Source organism: Molossus molossus, unplaced genomic scaffold, assembly GCF_014108415.1.
Source record: "Molossus molossus isolate mMolMol1 unplaced genomic scaffold, mMolMol1.p scaffold_m16_p_6, whole genome shotgun sequence".
In the NCBI taxonomy this organism is placed as follows: Eukaryota; Metazoa; Chordata; class Mammalia; order Chiroptera; family Molossidae; genus Molossus; species Molossus molossus.
The window spans coordinates 33,181,167-33,207,912 of record NW_023425399.1 but is presented as its reverse complement, the minus strand read 5'-3'; the positions used below and the strand labels follow the sequence as shown (position 1 = coordinate 33,207,912).

General features: G+C 39.3%; 1 protein-coding gene across 2 annotated transcripts in view; it reads right to left on the bottom strand.

The window, feature by feature from the left end:
* Positions 1–337: 337 nt before the first annotated feature.
* The window catches only part of SNAP25 (synaptosome associated protein 25), an 82,745-nt gene continuing 56,336 nt past the window's right edge, over positions 338–26,746 (bottom strand). Inside the window, exons 4-8 of one of the 2 annotated variants that reach the window (XM_036245620.1) lie at positions 20,094–20,142; positions 14,131–14,248; positions 10,070–10,195; positions 7,468–7,612; positions 338–1,636 (exon numbers count right to left, since the gene is read on the bottom strand). In XM_036245620.1, coding sequence (XP_036101513.1) covers positions 1,568–1,636; positions 7,468–7,612; positions 10,070–10,195; positions 14,131–14,248; positions 20,094–20,142 — 507 coding nt within the window. In that variant the 3' untranslated portion in view covers positions 338–1,567. Of the gene's footprint in view, positions 1,637–7,467; positions 7,613–10,069; positions 10,196–13,834; positions 13,953–14,130; positions 14,249–20,093; positions 20,143–26,746 lie in introns of both variants that reach the window. The other variant, XM_036245618.1, reaches the window with a different exon arrangement.

The following is a 26,746-nucleotide window of genomic DNA, read 5'->3' as shown; positions in this document are numbered from 1 at the left end:
AAGAGTAAGAGCCGATTGACAACCAATATGCCTAAATCTATGTAGGGTCAAGTCTGAGCGCCATCGATTTTTCTTTCATTCTTTTTTCTATGTCTTCTGGAAAACTATATATCCTCCCACAGTCAACACTGAATTTACACACTAGTATTTCTGAAATATTATAAAAATCAAGCCAAGTTTCAACTGCTATTGGAATTGTGTAAAAGAAACACCTTTGTCTTTTCTATTCAATGTTCTCAGCACACAGAATTGGCCTCTTAGGAGCAATGGGACAGGGTAGCCAGGCTTCCTCTTCTTGTGTGAATACAAAATCCATGAAGAAGGTAAAGCAGACATCTGGTGTCTATAATTTTTAATAATTTTAAACTAGCTACAAAATGTCAATCACTTCACAAACTGACAGAGGAGACAGAAGGAATTTAATATTACATGCTGTAATGATATTTATCTCACAGTTTATATTTCATTCATTTATATTATTTTTTAAAGGTTTCTTTATCAGCTACTAAACATCTCAGCAATTTGGTGTGCATAGCTCTAGATTAAGCAACAGAGAATTGTACTGATAACAAATCACAGGGAAAATGGTGATTAGTAAGAGTCAGCCATATAAAATTTACATCTCCACACTGTTTCACAGCAAGATTGCTTTCTCCAAAACACATTCTTCAAAAGCAGCAAACAAACCCTATATTACATCCATTTGACATAGTTTCAGTCAAACGTGTTTTTGTTTTTTTTTCCTGGAAATGATTAAATGGTGAGTGTGTCAAAATCATCTTTTTAAAAAATTATCTTTTTTAAAGAAAAATCGATGATGATGATTAATTAATAAGTCTATATATTGACAGAAAGTGACGCTACTGCAGTTTTGCTGGTATAACTTAATCTTGACAGTCTCAATACTGAACATGCTTTGTTGCTTTGTTGTTACTGTTGTTGCATGTGTGTGTGTGTTTTCTCATCAGTATGCTACTGTCACGGAAAGATTTTGTTTAAGTAGGAACCTAAAAATCTATTTAGTTCTCATGCATAAATGCATAAATCACATCACTTTTAGTGCAATGCCTGTTATGTAATTCCACATTGTCTAATCATGAAATTATAAAGACAGATGACAGCCAGGAGGAACCAAAGACAGTAAATTTTGAGAGTTTCAGAGCCTGACACCCAAAGAAAGGACCATGGCAGTAGCTCTGTGGAATGTCAGTTTTACAAGGACAATACTGTGTATTGAAAGAATCAACAGCACATTGAGCATTCCTTAATTGTTGTCATTCAGCAAATGCCACTGAGGAGAGAAAAGGAAAAATGAAACCCAAGACATCTTACATAGTGAGTTAGAGCCACCAAATGACCACTATTTATAACCTTTGGAAAGAAAGAGACCCAGAAAGAACAAAAGACACAATATTTTGGGGAAGCTGATGGACGGCACAAGACAACATTCACAATGGGAGTGGACTGATGTGTGTATGTGTGCAGACCTACTAGGTAATACCATGAGAAAAGCATGAAGGTGCTGTCTTGCCTGACAGCATTTAGAACAGAACATAGGTGGGCACATTTAACCACTCCCCAGCATCTTTGTTGCACGTTGGTTGGCCTCATCAATTCTGGTTTTGTTGGAATCAGCCTAGGAAAAGGGAAAGAAAACAGAATCTAGGTTACCCATTAACATTCTACTCATCCTTGTAGGTCCAGTTCAAATGCCCCCTTTTGGGTGAAAACATCTTGAAACTTCACTAATCAGAATTGACCATCTTTTTTTGTGTGTTCCCAGAACCATTGCTTATGACTGTACATGGACATGATCACAGAAACTTGATTTTAGGTCTCATGACTGTTTTCCCCACCAGCAAGCATCCTTTTGAAGACAGAGTTATATCATTTCTCTTTCTCTCTTGAAATGACACCCACTGACTTTCTGCGGTAGACAATCAAATCTGCTGGATTGAGTTGAATTACTACCACTTGTATTGTTGGGTTCAAGTCATAGATATCTTTTTTTTTTTCATCCTCACCTGAGGACATTTTTTCATTTTTTGTACAGATAGAGTGGGAGGGAGAGAGAGAGAGAGAGAGAGAGAGAAACATCGATGTGAAGGGACACATCGAGTGGCTGCCACCCGCACGACCAACCAGGGCCGGGGACAAACTGCAACCAAGGTACATGCCCTTAGCGGGAACCGAACCTGGGTCTCTCCGGACCGCAGGCCGACGCTCTAACCACTGAGCAAAACCGGCCAGGGCCAAATCATAGATATCTTAATAGTAGTGCCACATTGAGTAAATTACTCAATATCATGGGGCCTCAGCTTTCTCATTTATAAGCTGGGGGCAATAAAGAGTATTGCTAATGAGCATGTGTGTCTACTATGTTTCACTCATTCAATGTTGGTAGCATCAAGATTGACATCAACTATGAGACATGTATACTGTTTTAGCTTTTTTTTCCCAAATGAGAAAACCAAGAAGAGAGGATTTAGGCAATTTGTCTAAAGTCACACTACTAATAAATGGGGACACAAGAGTCAGAAGGCAAGCAGTCTGGAATCAGAGTCCACACTTCTAATCACTATGTCAATCATTTTACTTGTTAGGTTCGCTGTGGGGATGAAATGCATTCCTACACAACAATTGTTTATTATATCTTATCTTGCAATTATTTGTTATTTGGTGAAAATCTTGCTTACTTTTGGTATATTTAATACTTTTTCAGCTCCCTTTTTAAAGATTTACTCCTATGAGTTTGATAACTGACTTGTTTTAACACAGGTACACTTACCATAATTTTGGGCCTTGATTGATCTCTTTACTGCTTGAATTACCTTTTGCTGTATATACAACACGAAACCCAGGACTGCTAACCAAGACAGAACTTTAAACTCCACAAATAAATTATTCTTAACATCACTGAGAAACATATGAGTTAGCATGTAGAGGCAAAGACAAAGATTCTAGGAAAACTGAACTGCTCTACTATCAACCAGTATTTATTCAGTGATTATTGATTTTGCATCTACTCCTGTGCATGGTGCATTCCAATCTCTATCAAGTTGGGTCTTCTTTATTCAGTTTAATTGTAAATTCCCAGGACACTAAAGTTATCCATATTTAAATAGAGGTTTGCCAAGTGGAAACAGAAATATTTCTAGATTATTCATAACTGAATTATCTGGCAGTGGTTCCCTATCATCTGTTTGGCTTATCAAGAGATGACTTTCAAAACAAGTAGGAGAGAGCATTCATTTTCTTTGTTTTGATCTATACACTCATACTTTTGGCCTTGGGCTCCTAATTTGGAAAATAATATTCTTTCCAATTTTACTTGGCTCTTAAATCTTCCTTCTTTAGCTACAAATTTTATCAGAAAGAATGACACTTTGGTGTAAAGGAAAATTACAGGCTCAGACCCATGTGAAATGGTTCTGCAGGTTGAATTATGCTATTTCCCCAGACTGAACTCTAAGAAAATCCTCAAATAAAGAAATTATCCATTTAAAAAGAATGGCATTTCTGGAGGCAAATATTCTAGGACCTCCTGCATTAAGAATGCACTGGTGAGCTTCATATGGTAGTGCGAGAGGATAGTTTGAAGTAAAGCACTAGGTTACTCCCGGTATCTTCAAAGGATTTGGGAGGAGCTGGAACAGACCTGTCTTCAATGAGCATCTGTGATTTACACCTAAATTCTTTCTGAAGCATATCAAAGTTTCAGCCCAAACAATATCTGACACAAAAGGAGCCATCTTTATTATTGGTATAATAGAAGTAGTACCTTTTAGAAAAAATCCCGAGATAATCTCCTTTTAGATATCTTCTTGGTATATGGAGAATGACCCTGTGTATATTCTATTTATATGCTTTAGAATAGTATTTATGGAATTCATCTCATCTCATTTTCATATTTCTATTTCGAGGATACTGAAGTTGCTGGCATACCCAGGATATGGTACATGATTTGCTCTTGTGGGAAAGCCAAGGTGCCCACTGGCAAGCCAATAATAGAGTTAGAAGGAGCTATTTATTTCACCCTTCGGAACACTCTGGAAATCTCCCCGACTTCAGACCATGACAGCTAGCTTTTAGGCCACAGCTCAGACTTCCAGAAGTGGCGGCTCATTACCCAACATGGCAGCCAGTTCTCATCCCAGGTTTGGACTGTTCTCTGATTATTTTTCAGATGAGAAAACCAGGTCACGAAGCTGGTGAGCAGGAAAACCCTGTTGGACTCATGATCTTAGCTTTCACATGCCATGTTTCTTTGCAGATAGGAGAACCCAGTGAATGCTAAAGCAGCCTCACTCTGTTTCACCGTGTGTGTGGCATCTTTCACTGACAACTTCACATTGAAGTTTGAGCATCACTAAGTTATTAACTTAGCAACAATTCCCATAAAACATCTGATATAAACTTGCCTCATTTAGTTTTCTGAAAGAATGATACTTTTAGCCCTGGCCGGTTTGGCTCAGCGGTTAGAGCGTCGGCCTGCGGTCCGGAGAGACCCGGGTTCGGTTCCCGCTAAGGGCATGTACCTCGGTTGCAGTTTGTCCCCGGCCCTGGTTGGTCGTGCAGGTGGCAGCCACTCGATGTGTCCCTTCACATCGATGTTTCTCTCTCTCTCTCCCTCCCACTCTATCTGTACAAAAAATGGAAAAATATCCTCGGGTGAGGATAAAAAAAAAAAATGAAAGAATGATACTTTTAAAACCTTATATGCATTTATAGAGGGGTGGACAAAAGTAGGTTTTTAATTGTGAATATGTGAAACATAGAGTGTATTCTTGTACTATTTAATAATTGCATTATTATCCACACAAACAACTGTAAACCTGCTTTTGCCCACCTGTGTATATAAATATCCAAAATTTAGAAAACTAGGTTTTTAAAAAGGCAAAGTAATTTCTTGACAGTCCTTAGGGATATATTGAAAATTTCATTGTTTTGAACTCCCCAAATTTCATTATTAATTCAAGTGATGAGAAAGGATATTATTGATGGAATTGGATGAAAGTTATTGTTGGGGTCATGAGAAAATATGGGAGAAGCATCAGAAAAATTCTCTTTTCTCCTACTGTGTGATTTTAATTTAATCTTAGGCATGTAGGGAACCTTTGCACACCATTTTCTATTATCAGAAATGAGAACATACATGAGAAGGTCAAAGTCTGTTAATAATTGTGAAGCTCACATAACATGTATCATTTGAGGGCAATGCTGGGTTAAATTGGGTTCTAACTAAATCATGTCCAGATTGTAATTATGGGGATGGGAGGCTAGTTATTCAAAGGCAACTAGACCCCTCCCCACTTCTTCAGCATTCCAGGAATGATACCAACCATAATGGCTATTTCCCATCCTGGCTTTTGATTAAACAATGTCGCTGCATATGTCTTTGTCTTTGTAGTAAATAAATGGGCCCCGAATGAAAGGTTTTCCCTAAAGAAGAAAGCTAGAATTGCGAAGTGGCAGAACTAAAGTGCCACTTGCCTTTCCAGGAACAATTTTTCTTGCTTAAAGTCCAATTCTATCAATAAAGGTTGACTCCTCTCTCTTAGTAAAATTTCTCCTCTGGAACTCTAATTGAGTTAGAGATACATTATCTCCCTACATCTTTGAGTAAATTGAGTCCATTAATAGAAAATGATGACTTGTTTTTTCAAATCATTTTTCTGTTGGAAGGTAGTTCAGCAATTATTCCTCAGTTCATTTTTCTGAGCCATAATGGGTTAGGTCAGTCTGTGTTTGCTCCGGTGCTTTCTGACCCTTCTCAGTATCATTCTGAAATCTATTGATTTGCTCAGCTTTAAAAGCTGCAGCATTCAAAGCCTTAAACAATGGTAAATGAGTCATGACTTGTGAAAGTAAGCAAAGTATGAACATTTTGCCAACCAATACTGACATTTATGTAGCTTGGTATTGATCAGGCAAAATATTACACGATCAGGTATTTTTAATATGGAGTCCATAGAACACAACAGGGCCTTTTAAAGTGTTCCCTTTATGTCTACTCGTTCCTTTTTCAAGTCAGTGGAGTTGGCTTGGGTAGGTACCAAGAAACTGAATATGTAGCTTTATGATTCAAGAGATTTCAAAAACATCTTTCTCTGTTCACCAAAGCAGCGTGAATTGTTAAAAGCAGTTTCAGGGTCTCAGGCTCAGAATCTCCCAGGGAATAAACTCACTCATTATTAGATTAGCCAACTAGAATTGATTATAGATGCACAATTATCATTAAACCTACAGTGTGTCTATTTTTTTCCTTTTGGCATTTGGACATTTTAAGAGATTATAAATAATAGTCAAGACTCTACTGACTGGGGAGAGGATGGAATATAAGGACACAGAAACTACGTCCGATTTGTATAATGTGGAATATTAGGTTTTGGTGTCCCAAGTCTTTCTTTTTCTTTTTTTTTTATCCTCACCCGAGGACATTCTTGCATTTATCTTCAGATAGAGCGGGAAGAAGGGAAGGGGGAAGAGAGAGAGAGAAACATCAATGTGAGAGAGACACATCGAGCGTTTGCCACCCACACAACCCCATTCGAGGCCGGGGACAAACTGCAACCGAGGTACGTGCCCTTAGCAGGAACTGAACCGGTCTCTCTGGTCCATGGGCCAATGCTCTAACCACTGTGCCAAACCAGCCAGGGCCCAAATCTTTCTATAAAAGCTTTCAAGCATTGCTTTCTCTTCCCTTCTAATCGCAAGCCCCCAAACCCAGCCCTCCCCATTCTACTCTTACCAGTCTTCCTTATGTCTCTTGATGACACTATGGGTCAGTCTTACAGCCACACCTGGTGTCCTTGTGTGAACTCAACCTTGTCGCATTATGTCCTTACTTTGAAACCTAGACATGTGTATTGGTGGACTGGAAAGGGAATCTGGGTCTGTTTGAACTGTCATTAAAGCTTTGGCATTTATAAAAAAAAATCAAAGTTTATATTCATCTTCTGGCTAAACTAAAATAACTATTCTTCCCCCATTTTCCTGATTTTATTCCTAAATCACATCCACTTGACAAGCTCCTAACCGTCCTTTAAAACTCAGTTCAAATTCAACTCTTTATTTTTTGAGATTTTCCCATCCCTGACCCTTGAAATCTTTCCTCATCTAACCTACTTAGCATTCTACGCGGGCTCTCTCTGTGAATTACATTTCCTGTGGCAGTGAGTTCACCTGGAGGCGAACAGCCTCCCTAGACTGAGTTTCTGGCAGCGGGGACGGCATCTTCCTATCTTTATATTCTCTCTGATGCCTAGTGCCTCTGAGGAGTACTTGCTAGATTAAATTCTATCCTCTGTTTACCAACTGCTGCTGAATTTTTGACTTGGGGTAGGCGAAAAATTTCCACCTGCCAGACTGTCTGAATCCAGTGCCACAGTTGGAGGGTCTCATCATGCCCTTCGCGCTTTCTCTGCGGTGACTCCAGTGGACACTTGTTGACTTTCACGTGCTCACCTTCTCCATGATCCTGTCAATCTGGCGGTTCTGTGTATCGATCTCATTGCCCATATCCAGGGCCATGTGACGGAGGTTTCCAATGATGCCGCTGACTTGCTCCAGGTTTTCATCCATTTCATTTTCTCGGGCATCATTTGTTACCCTGGAAGTCAAACAGCAATTTTTAGTGGACAGAAGTCGAGAAAAAAACTTGAATACCAAGGACCAAAACTTAGGAAAAAAATCCATAGACCTCTAGGTTCGGTCTTATCCATCTGAAATCTCCATTCAATATGAGAACATGATTTAGCTTTTATACATTAGAAAATAATTTTTACTTATTTTCTCTTATGTTATTAGAAAATACTTTTAAAAAAATGCATTTTTGATCCCTTGAATTTCTATTTTGAAGAGTTTCTATTATTAAATAGATTAATTTATTCACCTTTTACTTCTACCAGCACATCATTTTCTCCCTTCAAATGTTTATCCAATTTTTTTTTTTTAATAAAATTATTTTAGTTGGGAGAATTCTAGGTCACAGAATAAAGATGGAACTAGTTGCAGACTATATTTTTCTTTCTTAAATGTCAACCCAAACCTCCAAGAGTCAAATTCAGAATGAAAGAAAATCTCACTGTGCTAAGTCAGAGAATTTCTCTGGTCATTTTCTTTCCCATTTGGGACCAACATCAGTGGGAAGAGTAATGATAATTTCAGTCTGCCCCTTAATCCTGCTTGCTCCCAAGAACTCCAAATGGAGCAACTTGTTCGATATGATTTTCTGATTTCAATGGTGTGGGGTTTTTAGTGGCACTATAAATGGGTGATTTAGGGGGGAAAAGCTGTGATAAAAGGTTTTGTTCCGGTTTGAGTGGGGAGAAAGGAGTAGGCTCTCAAAGTGCCTTAACATCTTGCCTTTGTTTGCTTTTCTTTTCTTTTTTAACCTACAGCTCAGCTTGAAAGTTGAAAAGGCAGTAACTCTATTGCAGATGATAGGTACTTACTCCAGAATGTTCTGGCTAAATAACATTTTCCTGCTACAGATGGTGATGGGCTAAAAATGTTCAGAGAGGTAAAAATCCTTCCCCTGTGGTAACTCCCAATGCCAACTAGCCTAAGATTTTTAAAGCAGTCCAGTCCAGAAAAAAATGTAAGGGGGACTTCCTAGCTTTTAATGTAGAGGAGAAGCTTATTTAAATGATCAACAGCAAAGACATACTTCTGATTCAATAGTTCTCAGCCTTGATTGGGTATTAGAATCACCTGAGGAGCTTTAGAAACTGCAGATGCCTAGGTCCTACTTCTAGAGCTTCTTATTCAGTCGGTGTGGATTAGGACCAGGCACTCATATTAAAAAAACCTCCATCCATTCTAATATGTAACCAGGACTGAGATCCCCTGGGAGCAGAGAAAACAGGAATAGAACTGCCATCTGTGAAGCTCCAGGGAGATAGCTAGACCTTACATCTGAGTGACAGTGACCTGTCACTTGAATCTGTTACTGGTTGGCAACTTTAGTGGCCTGGGTATAGATAGCTGTACAAGTGCTATCCTAGTCACTGCTGAGTCCTGGTACAGTAGCTTATAAAAAGGGATTATTCTATTTTTGCTTTTCAACAACAGGAATATGTGTTACTGTATTGTTTTCTGGTCTCCTAAAAACTGAGTTCTGAATTGGCAGATCTGTGTAATTTGAGATTTTAAAAAATAAATCCTTAAGTTGCTTTTGCTTCTAGATCTCAAAGGAACTGATTAATAAGAGGCCAGGTATGCTCATTATCTTTACTTGTACCCCCAGATCTATTCTCTGACCTTTGCTCTTTGCCCTAAGAGCTGACCTCTCCACACTGTATCACCTGGGCTTTCTCACCTTCTGATTTCCAGAGAGCGTTGACAATGGCCAATGAGAGACTAGAGGGCAAGAGGAGGGACAGGTTGGGGCATCTATTGCCTTTCTCATTTCCTGCTAGTTTTGGCAGTGGCTGCGTTTCTCTACCTGCAGCCATCACAGTTGTTGGGTTCTGATAACAGGTCCCTCCTGCCCCTTCACGACTCTTCCTGCTGTTGCTAATCCATGCGTGTTTTAGCACTGCTCGTACTAACCCTGCCCATACCTCTGTAAAAAAACCTCTTTAATAAGCTGTTTAATTAAACTCATGGAATGAGATGCCTGTTTGCTGCTCCACTGACCTTGAATGTGATCAAGTGACCTGCTCTGTCTGATGAGACTTTGGCAAACCAGACACAAGCAAAGGCTTGATAAATGCTTGTGAATGGGAGCCTGCCCCTTGAAATGCTTTTATCACCATGTAAGAAGCCTGAATGAACTACTCTGCTGGAGAGGCAGTAGGGGGAGAACAGAGGTGCTCTGCTGACAGCCCCTGCCCACACTAGCAAGTGTCGACAGCCCCAAACAAATGAGTGAGGCTATTTTGGATCATTCCAGGCTTAGTTGCCTGCAATGAGTGAGCCCAGGAGAGGCTCTCAGAAGAACTGTCCAGCCAACATACAGATTCACAAGTAATAAAATGGGTGTTTTTTTAAAAACCACTCAGTTTGGGGTTGTCTGTTTCTCAAAAATAGACAACTGTTAGAGTGTTGGCAGCACATGGCTCACCTGCGGATGAAGCCACCACTGATGGCCATCTGCTCCCGTTCGTCCACCACACGTGCTGGCTGGCTGGCCACCACTCCATCCTGGTTGTTGCCCCAGGCTTTTTTGTAAGCATCACTTGATTTAAGCCTATGCAAAAAAGAGGGTGAGTAACAGGGCAAGGGAGTGGTGTGTCAAGCTCACAGCAATGATTATCTCTTCAAGCCAAGAACCGAACCAAGCAAATGAGTTTTAATTTGAGGCATTAGAGAATACCGATATATCATAATATGGACCCAAACAGTTGGCCACCACCATACCTCAGCTACTCAGCATTTCCTTTCCAACTGAGTCAATTGCAGTTGTTAAAACTGTAACCTTTGCCCACAGTCAGTTCTTGTTTTGGTATGATTTTGTGGTTTATTTAGATTTAAGACAAGGATTAAAGTAGCTGGAGGACATTCAGTTCTATTTCAGTGACATGGTTATATTTTGAGACACAAAACACACAGGAAAACATACTGGCAGACAGACACAAAACAAGACTGCCAAGTAGAGTGTGTACATCACACCACAGCAACACACTGTCATCAAGAAAAATATACTCGACCAAGTTTCTACACACTATCATGCAGAATTCCCTGTTTAATTTTCCCCCCTCAATGCATGTGTCGAACTAACCATTCCAGCTCTGCATGAAGGACATAAAGGTTTGGTGGTTGGCCAAGGGTGACGGTCTCTGAGTTGCCTCTAGCGTAATCTGAATTAGATAATATATCGGTACTTCCAAACAGTCACCATACATCCAGAGTTGATGTACAAACCTTTGTCCACAGAGACAAAAAGTAAAAGAGGTGTAGTGAAATGAATGCAGGAAAATAGAAGAGAGATCAAGCCATCTAGCACCGAAAAGGGAAATCCCTCTACGTCTTCTTCATGCACCAGCTACAGGCATGAGTAGAAAGTGAAGCATTCTCATTTAAGCCAAACTACTCAAGAAGTTGACCATTCTCGAAATAGGCACTAGCAGGACAGTAATAGCCTTCGTGAGGATTTGAAACGCAGTTTCAATAGCTTCTTTGTCGGGCTCAAGGTCAGGGTGGGAGTGAGTACAAACTCCTATTTCAAACTATCCTGGGATGTGGCAGCGGAGAGTGGTCTGAACTGGTGTGGTCTCCATGGGCCATAGTTCACTGAGCTGCCTTGGAGAGAAACTTAAAATCCAGGCATACCTGTTGTGCCCAATAGAAACATGTGCAGCATATTTCGGTGGGTGTATTGTAATTTAAGGCAATCAAAGATGTTTTAAGGTTCTTTGCATAGTAGAAACCACACACGTTTTAGTCCAAAAACAAAAAGAACTTCCTTTGGTCCCATTCTCACAATTTCTATTAAAGACATATGCCCCGCCCCGCTTTTCACTTTAACTAGAGAATCACAGCCATCGATTAAAACTGGCTCTAATATTAATACTTGCAGACTGGGGATCAAACAACCCCAGAGACAAATTAGAAAATTGTACAATGGAATCTCAGTAGCTCCCATAATCTAGTGTATAACACCACGGCCCTTAGAGCACACATAATCTACTGTGCTGAGGAACCATGGGCCCACTCAGTGGGACAGGAAGCAAAACATAATTTAATACAGCTTAGCATTTGGCTTTGTTTTTTTCCCAACCCCCATCCCCTCCCTCCTTACATTAGAAGTTACATGGACCTGGTGATGTTTTCTGCTATGTAAGTGTCTGGTAGACCATCTTTGGCTAAGTCAAGGGTGTCAGAAGGTTTGCGTTTCTGAGAGAAGGCAAATCACTGCACTCACAATGCTGCACATAGACTCACATAACTGCCGTACATCTATCATAATCCTTCGAAACATGCCGAGACAGGGCGAAGCCCTCAGAGAGTCCAGGGCACCACCAGACACTGCGTTGTGACACATGGTTTTTACAGCATTATTTACACACAATAGGGAACACTTCGGTCAAGCTTTGAAGCTCAGTTAGGGTCTCTTGTACAATAAGGAATCAGTGCCAACTAATGTGTGGAATGCACAGGGGTCATCATTTTATCCAAACATTCGATCCATCCCCAGGGGCCTGCCTCTACCCTTTCTCCACACACAGTTGATGAATGGAAAAAATATATCTTTTGGCATTCATCACAACACAGGTGTACATCTCACCTGGTGGCAAGTAGCCACTGAACAATATACAGTTAAATCTTGACTAACTGGAATGCTTTGAAATGAGTCATTTTGGTGAATTATTTGACTTCCTCAATTAACAGTGGGCCACGGAGGAAAATTTTGTTTCAGGGGTAATTTGTTGATTATCAGTTAGATTCTCGAGCCATTTGCCTGACTTAGTCTTAGGGTAGTGAACATGATTGAATCTTTTCTTGGTTGTGTTTTCTCTTGATAGGTCTGATGGCCTTTCCTCTGAAGATCAATCAACTGATTGTTTGGTCCTCTTAGATGTGGAAGTTATAGAATGGAGACTGAGTGAGAGAATCCGAACTACCTATATTGTCGATTTTCAATTCCTGATGTGATTTTTCCCACTTTGTTCATTTGTCTCTTTTTGTCAAAAAGTGGAAGGGAGCAAAAATATAAATATATTTAAAGGTTCCAGTTAGCTAGATTCCAGTTAATCAGGCTTTACTGTAGATCATTCTTTTTTAAAAAAAGTTTTGAATTTTTTTTGTAAATTGAGCCCCTCCCCTCCTAAAAAGGAAGTGGGATATTTTAAATCAGCCTCAAAGTTTAAAGGATGTGAATGGTCATATAATCAACTAGAAATGACATCAATTTCTATTCTAAAAGTTAGAACCAGGAGTGCTTTTAGGTAAAAGGTTTCTGTTCAAAGGGAAGTGGGAGGGGTGAGGGAGATCAGGTAACGGGTTTAATTTTCCAAATGCATGTTGGACAATCCACTCATGCATTTTTGTCCACGGCTAGTCAAATGAAACTATCTTCCAGAACCCTCATTTTCAGGTTCCATCTGTTGCAAACCTTTATAACCACATGTCACACTTCTGCTACATTCCAAAAAAGCGTTGCAGAACCTTGAGAACAGTTGAATGTTTTGTGATGTTGTGCATGCAAAATCTACACATTTCAACATTTCTGCCAGTGTACAGGTAATCTTTCAAAGGGAAGAATTTGAGAGGAATGGGTCCAATTTGGGTAAGGCTTGAGCACTTCTTGCTGAAGGACTCCTAGCCTCTGCTTTGGGTATAGCTGTGGCATCTCTTGTCTAATCCCTGAGCAGGTTTGGCAACTGGCGGGCAGTTGAAAAGGTGAATCACTGGCATAGACTCTAACTTACAGAATGCTTACTTGGGCCAAATTACCTGTCTCTTTTGCTTCTGAAAAATCTAACCTTGATAGATGTGCCTCTCATCTTCCAAACTTACCTCCCTGCCCCTGTCTTTTCTAAATCTGCAATTTTGGCTTTTGGGGTTGGGAGAAACTAAAATTCATTGGGTGTCTCTTTCTTGAGGCTAGTCTCTGTCTCAAAGTACACTTTCTGGAAAATGTTGAAACGTTCGTCAATAAAAGTTGCTGACAGTGAAGCTTTCACTGTAGTATGCCTGATTTTTAATGCATCAACAGTAACTCCCACTAATATCATCTATGCTATGAGATGAATGCATTGGAGACGGTATTGATCTGTTCTGCATGCCACATGCTCATCCTGCCTTTGTGCCTGGCAGGAATGAGCTTGTCAAGGCTTGGAGATGGGCCTTGGGAAACCAGAGCTTCAGGCAGGCAGGCAGCACCTACTTGTTACAGGGACACACACAAAGCCCGCAGAATTTTCCTAGGTCCGTCAAATTCTTTTCTGCTTCTTTCATGTCCTTATTGATTTGGTCCATCCCTTCCTCAATGCGTTCCAGTTGTTCTGATTAAACACAAGTATTTTATCCCCACAGAATGAAGCAGATGGAAAAGGACAAAGAAAAAAAAGACAAAACTTCAGACATTCACTTTGACATTAAAAAAGAAGAAAAAAGAAAGAAAGAAAGAAAAGAAAAAAAAAAACTGGACGCCACAGATTAGAGCTGGTACCCAGTACCTACTTGTTACAAGGACATATGAAAAGGCCACAGCATTTCCCTAAATCTTTTAAATTTTTCTCGGCCTCCTTCATGTCTTGGTTGATATGGTTCATGCCTTCTTCGACACGATCGAGTTGTTCTGGTTAGGACAAAGGGATGACAGTGTGGAATGAATTTTTTGGGGGTTTCCAACACAACATGAGAAATGACTATGTGACACGGAATTTGAGAGAGAAAGAGAGATATTGCAAGGCATTGTCTGAGAGGACGCATTGCTGTATGTAGACTGCTTCTGCTGCCCTACGTGGGCACGGGCGGAAGAAAACAAACAAAAACGATGCTCAAAATAGTTTGTAATTCAGACATGATGGGATGGGGTAAGTAGGCCTATTGGATTCTGGGTGTCCAGGGAAAAAGCCCAGCAGATTCACTTATTCAGATGCCAGTGCAATCCAAGAGAATGAAAAAGAGGGTGTTAGTTTATATATTAGGGGTTCAGACTTAAGGCTACTAGACAAAGTATTTGCTTCAAACTTAAAATGTCTCTATCATGGTTTTAAGCATTCTCAGCCAAGAAAGGGTAGAAAATAGAATCCATCTTTTTCTTTGGAAGAAAATAACAACAACTAAAGTGATAATTAGCAATGGGTTCAAGATCTTTTTCGCCTTAGCAAGTCAAATGGCCATCCACCCCAAGGCAGCACATGGACGGTTCTCATTTTTGAATACTTAATTCATAGGAACTCATAGAAGCTGTGAAAACAGCAACACCAGCACACAACATTACAAATGCTGGAACATTTCAGTTCTTCCTCTCATCCTGTGATTTACGTGCTGTGAAAGCTTTAGCTTTGGAAAGCATTTTACTTCTTTGCCCCCTATCTCCCATTCTCTACCATGGGAGACATGCTGGATCCCAGCCACAGGCGGAAAGCAGGGAAAATGAGTGCATCGGTCTCTGGAGCAGCGATGGATCGGAACATAGAGCAGAACTGAGTCACTGCTGCCAGCAAAGCTGACCTTAGTGTATCGAACATGTAGATCAATAGACAGAAAAGCAAATTGGACTTCTTGGTTGCCAGAGTTACATACACTAACTTGATTAATTGCAAAAACTGTGTCACCAAATCGAGTAAACTACAAATTCAATAAAAAGATTTTTAAAACGGTTTTTAAGACCATTAGAGGAAGGCAGTCATGGGATGTCTCGGCTGTCTAATTACAAAACCTAATTATACTTCCAGTCCTCTTTTCACCTGTAGTCTCGTGCACGCTTGCCTGTGATTCTAGGAATAAGGGCATGGCTAGGATAAAACTGGTAAACAATTCCCATCTACAGGCATAAATAATCGCTTAAAAACAATTTTGCATTAGATGGTACGGTGAAATTATTATTCTGAAAAACAAAGGTTCACTGGTGACCCAAACTGGCGAGACTGTCCATTTGGAAAATAAGAGCCTATTGTTTCCTCTTTTGTGAGCTGAAGAAGAGAATTCAGATGATTAGGAAAGTGCTATTTCAGCTGTGCTTTTCAAGTGACCAGTGAAAACAAAATCAGTGTTCTCCAGCACTGAATAGCTGGAGGACTAACGTAGAACTGGTAACCTTTTGCTGAATAAGTACAGGTCTAGTAAGTAAGGTCTTTAAGACAATCCTGTAATAAGCCAAAAAAAAAAAAAAAAAAAGGCAATTCTATACATCCCAGAAGATTTCGTACTTTTTAAAAGACTTCATTCCAATTTCCTTTAAAAAATATAATAAATTAGTTTATAGATCAAATTAACTATTAAATGAAGAGACTGGTGAAGGGGAACCAATCAACATCGTCAAAAGAAGAACCATGTTAAGGACAGAGAAAAATAGGGGTGCCAAATCCCAACGGACTAATTGCTAATGGCTTCCTGGAGTGCTGGGTTGATGTAATTGAAGGAGCGGCTGGGATCAGAGGGAAGAAAGCCTGTTGGACTCAGCTAATGATAGCTGAGATAGTCTGTCCAGGTATTTGCCCTTCCTGGAGAGTTTCTCCTGAGTTTATATTTTTGATCAAAATATTAACTCTCTGATGATATTTCAGGGGCCTCACTCATTCTGCCTTCAGGAATTCAGAGGTAACAGAAAAATTGGTCCACAAGCATTGGACTTCTGAACTAAATAATTCAAAGTAAAAGATAAAAACAAGCAGGTCCAAATCTGTATTCTGAGAGCAGGGTTTTGCCATGGCTGCTGGCTTACTCGGCATGGCTAAGAGAGCATTCTGAAGCTCTTTCAGAAAACTTGATTCAAAAAACGATTTAATAGCTGCCAATTTTATATTGGTTGAATGTATCTTTACACACAATTGTAAGTCAAACACTTAATTTAAATAATATTGTGGAACCATTTTCTCATAGATATTCTAACAATAAAAGCAAATTTTAGGGTGTACTGAATTGTGTTTGGGGAAATGTTAGGCTTATTGGGACTTCATAGCATACCAATCATTTCTATGAAGACATTTCTCAGGAAATGCTTGAGAATAACCTAGCTCCTCATTTTGTTCTGAGGTGGACAGCAGCACCTCAGGCTGGTACAATGCATTGTCCAGGGCTGACTGCTTCTTCCCTCCCTAAGTTTGCTTTCTGGCTCATATCTCTTTATTCTTGGACTTTTTGGGTCAGAAGAGGTATTCTAGTAGATAACACTATATGTTGGGGCAAGAACTTAACCTTTCTTCTATTGAGTTTGGATGACTGGTTATTTGTGATAAACCCACCAATGGCAGGATGCTCAGGGATCCAAGTTTAGACATCTATTCTACTCATCGTACTTAAGTAGGACATCATCGGGCCTTTAGGATCCTCAACCTGATAACAACAATAGAAGGATAGCAAAATATCAATGGTATTGACCAGTGTGCAAGCCTTCATGAGTGTATCCCGTTAATAAGATGGATGCCGCCTATATGATTTAATTTTTCTTGGCATTGATGAACATACAAAAACTCATTTAACAAAATTTAAATAACCACAGCTGCCAGATTAGGCAGTTGCAGCTTTAGTCATTTATTACGTATTGGTGAGTGGACTTTAGTATAAGGGATGTTTTCACAAGTGCTACCTTGTAGTGCCACACACCTTTTAAGAAAGTCAACAAGCTCTCTGAATGAGGCTTGACTTTGCCTTTAGTCTTCCAGGGAGGGGTCAATAACTTTACTGTTTATAGAGTTGATCCCATGGGATTTTCCCAAGAGCTACAGCTTCAGCAACAAAACAAACATATAACCCAGCAAAGACCAACAAAAGGAACAAGAGATAAGAAAGTGAAAGGTTAAATTATCCCACATTAGTTAAGGTTGTTTCATGGGAATTTCTCTTGGAGACGAGAAAAGTCCCAGCACTCAATACATTTCCAGGGCTGGCTGTCATGCTCTGTGCTCCGTGGTGTGTCCTGATACCTGGGTATAAAACAAGAATCCAGTAAGGAATTTCAGAGTGCAACCATTTAGCTGGACAACCTGGAAAGGTTCTGTAGAAGGGCGGCCGTTTCCTGAGACTCCTGTGCAGCTGCAGGATTGAAACAGTCAACACCTTTGGTGTTCAGGCATAGGCAGAAGTGCTAGAGCATCTCTGGAGAGAAATTTTAAAGCAGTTACTGATCTCAACAACTAAACACAGCGTATGCAGAATTAAAACACATTTACGATGGCAGTGAAGATAGTTGTTGACTTATGCTCTTCTGTCATTTTAAAAGGTGCTCATCTCCTATTATAGTTAAATGGAACGCGTGAAGTACATTTATCCGAGGAATTCAGCAGAGACTGTGGCATAGCCACATTTGAAATGTTTTAACTGAGAACATTAACTATCTCGTGGGGGAAACCTGCTGTTCTGTTGTGCTTGTCAGAGAATAACATACAGATGTTTCTGGGAATCATTTGCTAAGAATAATATATTTTTGCATTTGTATGAAAATTTTGGCAATTTTTTTCTCTAGATTTTTTTTTCAAAGTGCAATGAACTTTGCAACTCAAGTAAGCATGCTATTCACTTTCTCTCTTTTTGATCCCAGATTTGTATGTATTATTTTTTATGTTTTTATGTCAGTACTTTATAGTTAGGGGGGATAAAAGGCATTGTCCTAAGCTTTCCCCCAACCTTTCCTCCTATCGCAATGCTGCCTTTTCCATTCCCATCACACACAGATTATCAACTAAGAATTGATAAGGTGAGATGTTCTTAGAGCAGTATTGCATTTGAGACCCTTCCTACCCAATCCTCCTTCCTCCCTCCTCTCCTTGTGTCAGATCCACATCACAGTCTGAAGTCTCTCCCTGCCTATTACTCTTTCCTCTCCCCTTGACCTATCACTGACATTTCCTCAACAAATCTTATGCACTTTTAACTGATTCTTAACATTTGCTTCCCAGAGGTTCCCACAAATACACCTTTCCCCACCCGTGTCTGCCCCTTCTCTATAATAAATGATGATTGTCTTTTTCTTTTTTTTTTAATGGCCATACTATAATTTATTTGGTTGGTCTCCCCACTGACAGACATTTAGGCTGTTTACAGTTTTATATGATTACAGGTAAGGCATGTACATTTTTTTTTTTTTTTTACATAAATGTCAATGTATATCTGTAGTGTACAATTCTAAGAGTAGAGTGTTTTGGTCAAAGGTGGGTGCACTTCAAAATGTGAAGATATTATCAAATTACTCTTCAAACATTTGTTACCAGTCTACAGTGCCCATCTGTAGAATGAGAGTTTGTTTTTTCTAAGCATATTCACAACATTGGTGATGATACATTTTTAAAATTTGTGTCAGTCTTCAAAAGAGGGGTATCTTGTTGTTGTTGCATGAAGCATGGTTTCATATGTCTATTTGTAAACTGATGATTTATAACTTATACCCATTTTTATTTTAGTGTGTTGCCCTTTTCTTTGATGATATGCAAAGGCTCTCTGATTTTAGAAAAAAGTCTTTATGTCTCTTATCCGGATGGCAAAGCTTTTCCCAGTTTGAGGTTTATGCTTAGAGTTTGTTTATGGTATCTCATAAACAAGGATAAAAAAGTAAAACATTCACAACAACTTATTCACAAGTTTGTTACAAACTTATCTTTGATACTATAACATCTTTCCACAATTCTGAAGAATTTTCTAATGCTTTCGTAAAATATGAATAAAGATAAAACTTTTCTCAAATACTTGTTTATTATGATAAGAATTCAGAATGAAATCAGGTAACTGACTTATGGTTAAAATTAAATAAATCATACCCATATAACTGCATATATTGAGACAAGAAAAAGCTTGGTATTATTTATCTCAATTTCACCTTAGAGATGCTATACTAAAATGTTGGCTCTCTGATTTGCATTGCTTCTAGAGTCTCCATAATTTAAAAAACAACTCAATTGTTCAATTTCCCATTTTCCAATGATCCCCCTCTGCATATAGCATGTTAAAAAGAGCATCCAGTTACTTAAGGCACCTCCATAATGACTTGAAAATTAAAGCTGCCAGCTACTGAATTAGGATGGTCAAATGAAATGGACAGTATTAAATATGTATATGTAATATATATTATATACCATATACTATGTATTATATACTATTCTCTCATTCTATCTAACAATTATTAGAAGAAAATCAAATTTATGGGAAAGATTGGGAATAAGAGGAATAAGAAAATTCTTACACTGTCTTAAATACTATCATTTAAAAAATCAACCAAATAACTTGTCTTCAAAATTCTGTTACCTCACCATATATAAAAGGGAGAGGAGTATTATTCATTTAATCATGAAGACCTCAACATTTCCATATTTATCTTTACCAATCTTTTCAACAGAAAGAAAAGGCAAGATGATGAAAACTCCAGAATCTTCACACTCATCTGTGTTTAACATGTGTCAAAATGACTACCTGTGCATACACAAATTTTTTAACGCATTTTATTCAGACGAGAAATTGTTCTTACTGAAGAAATCTCAACTTACCTCCTTGTTCATCCAACATAACCAAAGTCCTGATACCAGCATCTTTACTCTATATTCCAATAATGGTAGCAAAGTTGAAAAGGAGTTAGAAAGAAAAGAGAGAAAGATAAATCAGTAAAGGGGATAATCAGCTCTGTTTGAAATGGAAAATGAAGAAGGACCAAAGAAAAAGAAGAAGGAAATATGGCAAGAGTATTAGGGGCTCAGGAGGGATTCGGAAGGCTGGGGTCACCTGTGGACTTGCTCTATCAGGGATCCCCAGGGTAGAAGAGGAGATGCAGTTCAATCTCCACAGGGTAGTGTGGCAGGTAAAGCTTGGCATGGAATTGAAATACACAAACTTAATATTGTACTGTGATTTTATATTTGGAATAGAAAAACATCTGCAGTTTTCTAATACCAACCACAGAAAGCTAATCTTACAACATCTGCTAGACTATATCTTCTTCTCTGGCCTGCTGTATCCGAATGTCTCCAGCAGCGAACTGGAGATTAGTGCCTCATGGAGAACACGTGTAAGAATCTGGGGGCAAGGTTTTTAGGTTTATCAAAGGAAGAGATGGCTTCACAAAAGTTGAGAAACACAGCTCAGGAGGAAACTCACTCTTCTGTGAGAGTTAGAAAATGAATTAGATTGTTCTCATTAAATAAGGATTTTGGAATAATCTAAAATAACTCTATTTCTTATTTCAGGTGAAATCTAAATTTCATCATTCTGAACCATAAGATTCTGCACAATAACATAGTATGAGAAAATAATTCATTCACAAACTTTATTACAGTTGTCAGTGGAAGTAAAGACTTTGTTTCACAGGGTAACTGTTAATAAGTAGGAAATGGCATTGCTTATGGTTTGAATTAATTGTTTCTTCAAGAAAAGCTCCTGTGTCCCCCTAGAACAAATTCTAAAATAAGACATCTCTCATAGCCCCATTTATTTTCCACTGACTTACTTTAAACTAAGAAAGAAAGAGAGAGATGTTAGTGGAGGTCAACAGAGGTTTTTGTTTTAAAACAGGATTTTAACATTTCAATTCCAATAGTGCTTCCAAAAATTAAATAAAACACCAAAAGTGATTTCTGTGATCTTTCATAATTGCCCATTTCTGCCCAGCTGGTGTGGCTCAGTGGCTGAAGGTTGACCCATGCACCAAGAGGTCGCCGGTTCAATTCCCAATCAGGGCATATGTCCACGTTGTGGACCAAATCCCCAGTGGGGGGCATTCAGGAGGTGGCCAATCGATATCTTCTCTCTCTCTCTCCCTTTCTCTTTCTCTCTCTCTAAAAATCAATAAAGAAAAAAAATTTTTTCATTGCCCATTTCAGAGAATGTGTCTAGTTAACTCTCCCAGACAGAAGCCTGCTTGCTTTTAAACACATCTGGAAAGGCTTTAGTTTTGAGATCAGGATGTAGCCTGGACAGTGGTGGCTCAGGGTGACTTCAGGAGTCATGCCCTGGACTTCTGGTGATTTCATGTTCTATCTGTGAGACCCCAGGCAAATGTCTCAATTGCTTTGTGCCTCAGTTCTCTCGTTTGTCACATATAATAATTAATATATCGTTGAGTTGTTATACGAATTTAATGAGTTAATATGTGGTGTGTGATAGCATGGTGCCTGCTCTATATTTAGCATCACAGAAGTGTTTATAAAATTAATACCTTCAGAAAATGTATCTATAGCAGGATATCTAGGCAAACTAAATATAATATTACCCATTGCCATCAGAAGCTTCTAGACCACTGCTTCTCAAACTTGAATGTGCATATGAGTCCACTGCTTAGGAAAGACCTTGTTAAAATGTGGATCCTGATTCAGCAGGACTTGGGCAGAGCCCGAGATCTTGCATTTCTAACATACTATTCCGTGCTGATGCTGCAAGGACACACCGAGCAGCAAGATTCTAGACCCCAGGAGACATTTCAAAATCCTTTCCTTAAATGCTTTGTAAGTAGACAGTCATCTACACAAGCCTGTATTTTAATGACTTCTGAGCCCCTTTCTGCAAATTTTAGCCATTGCTTATGATAAGACATTGTAAAAAGCAGATGGCATGGGGATGTGACCATGCAAGTTCTGGCGAGCCCAGAGGTACTTCAGAGCATCAGCTCAAGGCTGTGCATAGGATTCTGGTTCCATTCTGTTGGGGACAGTGTGTGGGAAATAGGCTAGTGATTTCAGTTTAGTCACTCCAACTCTCATTTGTTTATACTTTGTTGATATGCTGTTATACCCTTTATTTTATTTTGAGCTCTGCAAATATAATTTCACATTTGTTCCATTTGGTGCTAAATGTTTCAACACTGAAATGATTCACAGAACTAATCTGAAGGGGCAAGAGTTGACCCCAGTTTGGGAGAACAGAAGCAGTGAACACGGATCAGGGAGCCAGGAATGCTGGGTTGTGCTCTTAGCTCAAACAACAGCTAGTTGTGAGACTGTAAGAGTCACCTGACTTTTTGGGATGTTTCCCATCTTTAAGATAAGGGTAGAGATTCCAAATAAGATCGAGTTGTTGGTAGGTTGGTTCATTCATTCATCCATCCATCCATCCATCCATCCATCCATCCATCCATCCATTCATTCACCAAGTGTTTATTGAGCCTCCATTCTGCTCCAGGCACTAAGAATAAGAGGTAGGTAGACAAATGCATAGCTTCTCAATTGTGCTTTACAGTGTGAGGGACAATCTGGTCAGCTGGGAGGAGCGGGGATCTGGGAGTCAGTAACTCTGAATTGTAGACTTATCTTGGCAATTCTGTTTCTAGAGTCACCTGTTCTGTTTCTTAGCTTTCCCAGCATTCTGATGGTAATAGACTTAGAGTCTAAGTACTGCCCAGAGTACTTAGGAGGACACAAGGAGCTGGGAATAAATGTGAACTCTTCCACAAGTTCAACTTCATGGAGGCTGTGGTTCAAAAAGGAGTACATTAAGATAAAGGACTTCATTTGTATGGAATCTCAATCAGTTTAGAATGAGTTGCTTTTATTTTTGTCTGTTTTTTTAGATCCTTCTGGTTTTTGTAGAATTCTCAAAGAAAAAAAGTAAATATTGTAGGACTTGCTGGTGGACAGGAAGTTAGGTGCTATGTGTAAGAATTTACACTTGGGAATCAGGTAGACCTGGACTTTAATTTCATCTCTGCCTTTGCACCTGTGTGTCTCCCGCAAGTTAATTTAACCAGTGTGTACTTCCATTTCTTCCTTGGTATGATGGAGAGCAAAATGCTGTAGTTACACTTGAATTTTGACAGCGCAGGAAGTGGGCACCCCTAACCCCTGCATTGTTCAAGGATCAAAAGCTAATGAAAGATGGCTTTAAAGACTGAGTGAGATCATATGTACTTGATGACGATAGCTTTTAGCACAGCACCTGGCACATAGTAGCTTCTCAATAAATGTTAGCGTGCACATTTGACTTCACTGTTTTGCTGACAGCTTTTTTCCAAACAACTGGATTGTTCTTTGGAGAGAAGGGAAGGCCTGGGACAATATCCTGGGGGAAGCAGAATTTTATTTTCTTCACTTCCTTAAAGAGTATTATGTTTTAATAGCTAAGAATGAGAGGAGGTGGTTCTATTTTTGTCTTAGTTTCTATCCTTGGTTCCTATTTGAGATTGCTGGAAAAACTGTCAACCTAAAAACAGGGCAATGTGAGATATGAGGGATTTTTTTTTTTCTGTTTCTTTTATTTTCCTCTATTTTTTATTTTTCCTTTTTTGCAGATGAACTAAAATCATGTTTGTGGAACATTCTAAAGTCTTTCTTTTGTCATTCTGAGATGCTCTCCCCCCGGTCTAATGCATGTGAGTGCAAACTAGCAGGGCCAGGTGCTCTACCTGCCCATGGCCCCAAAGACCCACACCTGCCTGCCCGAGCACAGCCGCCCAGCCTGAATTCTCCTCGTAGCAGAAGGTCTGCAAAACACGGCCATTGCTTTAGAATGCTTATTGTCTTCTCATGGCCAAAGTGTCTGGAAAGATAAGTTGGCATAAAAGGCAAAGATGCTAAAATAACCATGCAATGTTGGGGAGCCCTGTAGGCACCACTCGGGCTTTTGAACCCCCCTGCCCTAAAGCAGTGTGGCTTTTCCTGGGTTGAACATTCATAGCCCAAGGCATTCGTGTGTAGACTGCATTTAGTGTTAGCAGAGTTAATGGTTTTTTTTTTTTTGGGGGGTTGGAATCAAATACTTCCTACTTGAGGATACATTCATGACTTTTCTACCAAAAGTAATTGTTGCCTCCTCTATGCTTTTAAGGCAGGTACAGCCTTGAATTTGGAGAGCTATTTTCACAGCTGTTTTCCTGCATGATATCAACTTTATCTTTCCTCCCACTCTCGGAGGTAGACATTCTATACATATTTGTTGAAATGCATCCATCAAAAGGGACAGCACCTTCCTCCAGGCTGGGAACCAAGTGCTATATAATTTTTAACCTTTTGGCTTGTGTATGGCATTCAGCTCTTCTGAACTTTCCCCACTGACCTCCATGTAACTTTATATTATCCTTGGAATGCTAATAAGGCTTACACTACAAAACAAACCTCTACCCCACAACTTTGTTTCACCTTCCAGTCTATGAAAGATGGCATAATGTTGGACATTCCACTGAAAGTGAGATTGCTTGCCTTCGGGAGACATCATGAGCTTAGTAACCTTTCTGGGCTTTGAGACTGAATTTCAATAGGAATTCTGCTCACTTCAAATTATACAGCATTGATGCACTTTGGGATCATGGGCAAGATCCTGGTATTTCAATTCTCAGATTTTCCAAATCATTTCTGCCCTTGATGAATATTTAATGCTGATTATCTTTAAAGAGAATTTCCTTTTTGATTGAAAAGCAGAATATCATCTGAATAGCCAATGCCCTAGACATAAGAGGTGTTTGACCATAAATATAAAATAACCCAGGAGGAACTAAGAACAAATCAATCTACTCTAATAATGACTCGCTCATAATTTCCTAAGTATGGAACGTCTAATAGCCTCCTCTCACATATTAGAAGTAGACGAGAGCTTCCAACTGTTTTGCTCCTTCTGAGAAGTAACCTCATGCTTGATTGAGAAACACTTTAGGAGAAACAAACATGTATGATTTGAGAATCCTACTTCAATCAATAGAGCTTTTGAGATTCTTTTTCCCCTACAATAAATCAGAGCAGACACTCCTTTTTCAAAACTTGGGGATGCTGCCTGCAATTTAAGACGACACATAGAGGCGTGCCTGTGGCCCAAAGTCTCTGCTGGGTGAGGGGCCAGTTCAAAGTGGTGCGTTTTAATGCATTGGCTCCACCACATTCCATGTTCTGGACAGTGTTTTGACATTGCACGGGGGAGCAAATTGGAGATCATTCTGCTACTTTAGAAATTTGCTTCACATGTGCGCATACGTAAGTAAAAATTTTAAAAATGAGCTGGGAGGCTATGGTTGAAGGTGATCAAGACGTGTCAGGATAATTATGTCAGCAGACTTCTGAGCTCCCTTCTGGTCAACATCAGAGCTCACGCAGAAAGGTTGCTAAGGTCTGTTGCTTTCACTCTGAAAGCCTCTCCAGCACTCCTAGACTTAGATTTACCTGCCTCCTTCTTGGTCCTCAAGTATTTCTGCATGAATGATGCTCCCAGGATAGAGCAAAGAATAATTTCTCTTCATTTAGAGAGCAAAGGGAGCTTTCCTGTGCTGCTGAGGGCCCCTTAATAGCCTGACTTCTCTGGGTACCAATTTGTGCTACATCGCAGGCTCAAATGGTCGTTTTTTGTGATAACAGATTTTATTAAGTCCACCTCCTTGCCCTTCCCAAGTGTCCTGGGAGGTCCTAGTTATCACCTCTCCCTATTCCTCCTGTGGCAATTCACATTTAGCCAACATATTTCATTCCTAGATGAGAAGCTAAAGCTGAAGAAATAAGGAAAGATGTTGGCTCCTATAATGTAAAAGGCAGCTGCCCTTCCTTTTAGCCTTGTAAAGTTTATCTTATTTTCTTTCATGTCATTGCATAAGCAATTTGCAGTGGCATGGGGTGAGTCAGCTTATTTAATTATTCTGCTACAGAACCTCCAAGATTTCTAACATGATAACCATACATGAATTTACACATTGATTATCAGTTTCAAACCCTAGCCAAAACAGCATCTCACAGAATAAAAACTATTAGGTTTATTTTATTCATTTAGATAAATATAACCCGTCTCATCCTTTTCCACTCCATCTCTCCCAAAGGGCAAGTTCAATTAATCCATTTATTCTTCCTGGTTGACTGCTGCACTCCCAAATTGGAATCAGTGAGTTTTATTGCAAATGGCCTTTTGATTCCATAATTGCTATCTGACCTATTTTGCCCATTTAAAAATAGTTTGGGATTCATTAACCATGCCTCACAAATGGAGGTTCAATCCAGAGTCAGGAATACAAAAGAGCTTTTATATGTACATTATTGGTCTTCATATTTCCCCTTACTAAAGAATTATCCTCTTATTTCATGAACTTTATTGTATTATTTTCCTCTCATTTCATGAATTTTAGTGCCTGAGTCTAAACATAACAACTTCTGAAAATGTTATACCTGTAGAGGTACCTATTTTAAAAAGTCATACATGTGGCTAAAGACAAAACAGAATGTCAAGATTAGATGCAACTTAAGGGCAT